The sequence below is a fragment of the Brassica oleracea genome, chromosome C5 (genome assembly GCF_000695525.1).
Source record: "Brassica oleracea var. oleracea cultivar TO1000 chromosome C5, BOL, whole genome shotgun sequence".
Classification (NCBI taxonomy): Eukaryota; Viridiplantae; Streptophyta; class Magnoliopsida; order Brassicales; family Brassicaceae; genus Brassica; species Brassica oleracea.
The window spans coordinates 36,979,401-36,984,001 of NC_027752.1; the positions used below are offsets into that span (position 1 = coordinate 36,979,401).

Sequence of the window (4,601 nt, forward strand, 5' to 3'; positions counted from 1 at the left end):
TGTTGCATCACCGTGGCTAGCATCTTCATCAGGTTGAAGAGATTGTGGTGGTGGGTCCACCGAACTTTCTGCAATCACATGATCATCATTAACTCTTGTGGTGTTCTCTGAGACTCTTGGGGAACATATGAGTGGGTTTCATAGTTTGGATGAGAGCACCAGGCATGTCGTCACCGGGATTGTCATCACCTCCCTGTCACTTCTGATTCACAGAGATTAGTGTTAGAATTATTTAGACATCGTAATCTCTAATCTTAGCACCCTTATTATAGTATAGATGTATTGATAATCTTTTTAACGCTGCTTCCTCCTGCTTTTTAATAGACTAAACCCATTTAATAGTTTATAAATAAAAAGATCATCTAGGAAAAGATAACACAACCTTGTTCATCGCATAACCTTGGTAAAGATCAATGTGGATGAGGAAATGACACAAGCAAACCTCTCCTCAACCTCTGATCAGACCTCTTTTACATTTTATGTCAAATGTCTTTTTGGGCGGCTGATGAGATACAATAAGGCAAGAAGATATTGGGTTTCAAGTTATTGTTATAAAGACCGAACAATGAAATTGATTCTGCAGAGTTAGATGTTCTGTAATAAGAAGGTTTAAAGATTAAAAGTGGAGAGGGGATCACCTGCTACGAATCTGGGATTGATGTTTGTAGCGATGATGACCCTAGACTCCATACCCAACCTGTCTGATTTCTGGTGAAGAGCGTGGTGTGCCCATCAAACACTAAGGAGCGGTTTGAGTGATGAGACTTGTTAATGCCTAGATGCTTATATATAGGAGCAAATTAGAGAATGTGAAGGAGCAGGGATTGGAGTAATTAAGGTTAAGTAGTGGGGCGTGGATTTGGGATTGTAAATGTTAATCTTAAGTATAAAGTGGCATTGATGACCATCGGCGTTACGGTGGCAGATTCATACTGCTGTGGTTTCTAGGGTAAATAAGAAGACGACGAAGTTCAGTTTTTTGTAGATTGGTTCCTGTCACGAACACCGCCCAAAAACGGCCGAGGGAAACACAAATACAAATACGCTTAAACTGAACTTTCATAAATAGAGCCAACGGCCCATCTAACCAGCTAGAATCAATTAGGTAGTGATTATCCATTCTTTATCTTTCTCTTCCCTCTAAAAACATTTTGATATTCTCGACAAGATCGTCTTGTTCGGCTAGGGTTCCTCGCCGAACTAACCATCCATCATCTTCCACTAGTTTCTGTAAGGGTTTCCAAAGAGCCATGGAGAGTGGGAAACGAGACAGAGACATGGAAGTGCAAACCACTCACAGGAAGCCACGTGTACTGCTCGCTGCAAGCGGAAGCGTCGCGGCTATCAAATTCGGCAACCTCTGCCATTGCTTCAGAGAGTGGGCTGAAGTGAGAGCCGTCGTATCGAAATCGTCTCTGCCTTTCCTCGACAGACTCTCTCTCCCACGGGAGGGAGCTGGAACAAGATCGGTGATCCCGTGCTTCACATTGAGCTCAGACGCTGGGCTGATGTTTTGGTCATTGCTCCTTTGTCTGCTAACACGTTAGGCAAAGGTAAAAACATCTAAAGAATCAAACTCGTTACTTAAACTAGTTATGAGTTTTTTTGTCTGTAATCACTTTTTGTCTATTTATAGATTGCTGGTGGGCTGTGTGATAATCTTCTGACTTGTATCATTCGAGCTTGGGATTACAGCAAACCCCTTTTCGTTGCACCAGCGATGAATACTTTAATGTGGAACAGTCCTTTTACAGAAAGGCATCTGTTGACGCTTGATGAACTTGGAGTCACACTCATTCCTCCCATCAAGAAGAGATTGGCGTGTGGGGACTATGGTAACGGCGCAATGGCTGAGCCTTCTCTTATCTATTCCACTGTCAGACTCTTCTGGGAGTCCCAGGCTCATCAGCAAAGTGCTGGAACAAGTTAAGGTCTCCACTTTGTAGTTGCATTGGTTGGTGGTTCTGTTTTCACTATAATAGATATTCAGTATGTAATGCTTGTCTTTGTACATCTTAGAAATAGCTGTCTAGACTGATGTCTCTGAAGGAACATTTTCACTGGCTCCACTCATGTTGCTGTAGATGAATATTAAAGTATTTAACTATCTGAGCTCTCTGAACTTTTGAATTTGCTGGCAAAGAACTCACAAACTAGGCCACTTAGTTTTATACTTTCTAATTTCACATACAGAGCTTTACTTTCTACCAGTGATCATAAAATAAAATAAAAAGCATGATGCCAAAAAACATGTAGTTTGCCGAGTTTGAAGATTACTCTCCTTCCACTGCTAAAGCTCTGGAATCATGTAGTTTATCTAGTATCCGCCATGTGACAGCATCAGGAGCGTGACCGTTCTTTCTCATCTCCTCTATAATCTGGTACGCCTCTCTCCTCAACCCACTTCTGCTACATTCATCAATCACAATGTTATAGCACACGACATTAGGAACCGCTCCAGAATCCGCCAGTTCGTATAGGAAATGGCAAGCATCACTTAGACTACCAAACCGACAAAAATGCTGAATACACATACGCATCATGTCTGCCTGATGGCCATATCACATCGTCCCAGAACCTCTTCGCCGTATCCACCTGACCAGTCGCACACAACCCGTCAATGATGATAGCATATGTAGTATTATCTGCGCACACACCTGCCTTTGCCATCTGATCAAACACGCACATAGCTTCAACTCCCTTAGGGAGCTTGAACAATCCACGCATAACAGCGTTGTATGTAACAACACTTGGCTTCAACCCGTTCTCAGGCATAACCCAATCCAACACATCAAGAGCTTCTTCTGCTCTTCCTTGAGTAAGCAAGTGATAGAGTAAAACTTCAGATCTTATAGAAAATAGAGATTGATGTTCGTAAAACAACGATCCCTTCTCACAAGTCGAAGGTATCGCAATAGAATCAATCTTCAAACTACTATGAGAAGATGAGTTTACAGAATTCAAGAAAGAGAAAGTTGCTAAAATATTTTCTGGATGAAAAAGTAAAACAATCTCGAAACAGAGTATATACGAGTTGTTGTAACAAACTCGCATCCACCACCGTACACGTGTCAGCATCTCCGTTTCTCATTTATTCTTCAAATCTTCCTTCCATATCTCTTTTATCTTCTTTCCCACGACTCCGTATGATTTCCCATATCAGCAAGCCACACATAACAGTACTTAGAGTCACAGCATCAGGCGCGCAGAACTTCCCTGTCACCATATCGCCAAGAACTTTAATGGCGTCATCCACTTTACACATCTTGAAAAATCCATCAATGACTGTGTTAGGTGTATACTCATCGGGCCTACAGTCTCCCTGAAGCATACTGACCAGAACATTCAAGATCTCTATCGGGTTATCCACTACGCAGAGAGCTCGTAGGTAGATATTGTAGGTTCTAGTTCTATCAGTTCTTTCTTTTCTCATCAGCTCTAGAACATTCCTCGCCTTACCGGTGTCATGCTCCTTACAAGTGAATTCTATTCGGTAGAGTCTTGAAAAAATATAACCTCTCTAATATAGACCATGTAAAACCGGCTGACGTATACAACTCTATGTGGGAACCGAAATTCACACTGTCGATTTCCGTTTAAATTAAGAAAGTAGGAGAATCCTAATTTCCCAGAGGTCCTGGATATCTGCTAATACCAACGCTAAGCAATCAGAACACGAGGTAACAACGATAAAGTATATGAAATCGTAAAAAGAGAGCAAAAGGAGTTTTATTCTGAATTCACGTATGAGCGTTACAATAAGGTAGAAGTCTCGGCTATGAGAGCTGTCGGCGAGATTCCTAGTTCTAACAACCTAACACTGCAAAACCTAGTTGAGTCGCAGCTCGAAATAACAAAAACGGAAAGTTGCCTAATTGCTCTAAGTGATCAGTTTGTTCTGAAAAAGTTCTCTTCATGCCTCTTGCCTAGGACTCCTTATATACTCGCTCCTAGGTCGGTTTACGCTTTTCCCCTTCTGCCCTTAAGTTGTAAAAATGGAGATATTCCATTTTTCCCGATCTTCGTAATTATCTTCAAAATTTCGTATTTATCCGCGGAAACTTGACATTTATCTTTCCTTGCGAACCAAGCGTAAACCGTCCCATGGTTTACGGGCCGCTGGTTAAAAAATCGTAAGGTGGGCCTCGAGTCATGTCTTAGGTCCCTTTGGGCCGTCTTTCGACTTGAAGCGTTTATTACGACTTCTTTCGATAAAAATGATTTTTTCGCGGTTTTTATCGTAAAGTCTGATGGATGACTTCGAATGGCGGAAAACATGAAATGGGTTCGCTACGGTCTTTGGGAGACAGCATCGAAGGGTAGACGAGAATGCAAGGATTTGTGTCGTATCGTTGTTTCGGAAGAGCTCGGTTGCTATGTAGCGACCGAACAGAACGCACGCTCAGTCGGCTCGAGCTCGGTCGCTACGTAGTGACCGAGCGGGACGTGTGTTTGGTCGCTATGTAGTGACCGTGCGACCTTATTCGGGCTTTTCTCCGATGTCTCGTGTTTCCTCCGCAAAGTTCTTCGTAAGAATGAATCTTTTCCGAAAAAGTATTTGCCGAAGATAGTTCTTATTCTTCTTCTTCTGATGTTTTGAG

The 4,601-nt window shown here is 42.2% G+C and overlaps 1 protein-coding gene across 1 annotated transcript; it reads left to right on the plus strand.

The window, feature by feature from the left end:
• Positions 1 to 1,130: 1,130 nt before the first annotated feature.
• Positions 1,131 to 1,943, plus strand: LOC106294243 (phosphopantothenoylcysteine decarboxylase). Its single transcript, XM_013729812.1, is given in 3 exon segments — positions 1,131 to 1,449; positions 1,452 to 1,579; positions 1,637 to 1,943. Coding segments are annotated over 3 exon segments (621 nt in total). The 5' UTR covers positions 1,131 to 1,250; the 3' UTR covers positions 1,931 to 1,943.
• The last annotated feature ends 2,658 nt before the right edge of the window (positions 1,944 to 4,601 follow it).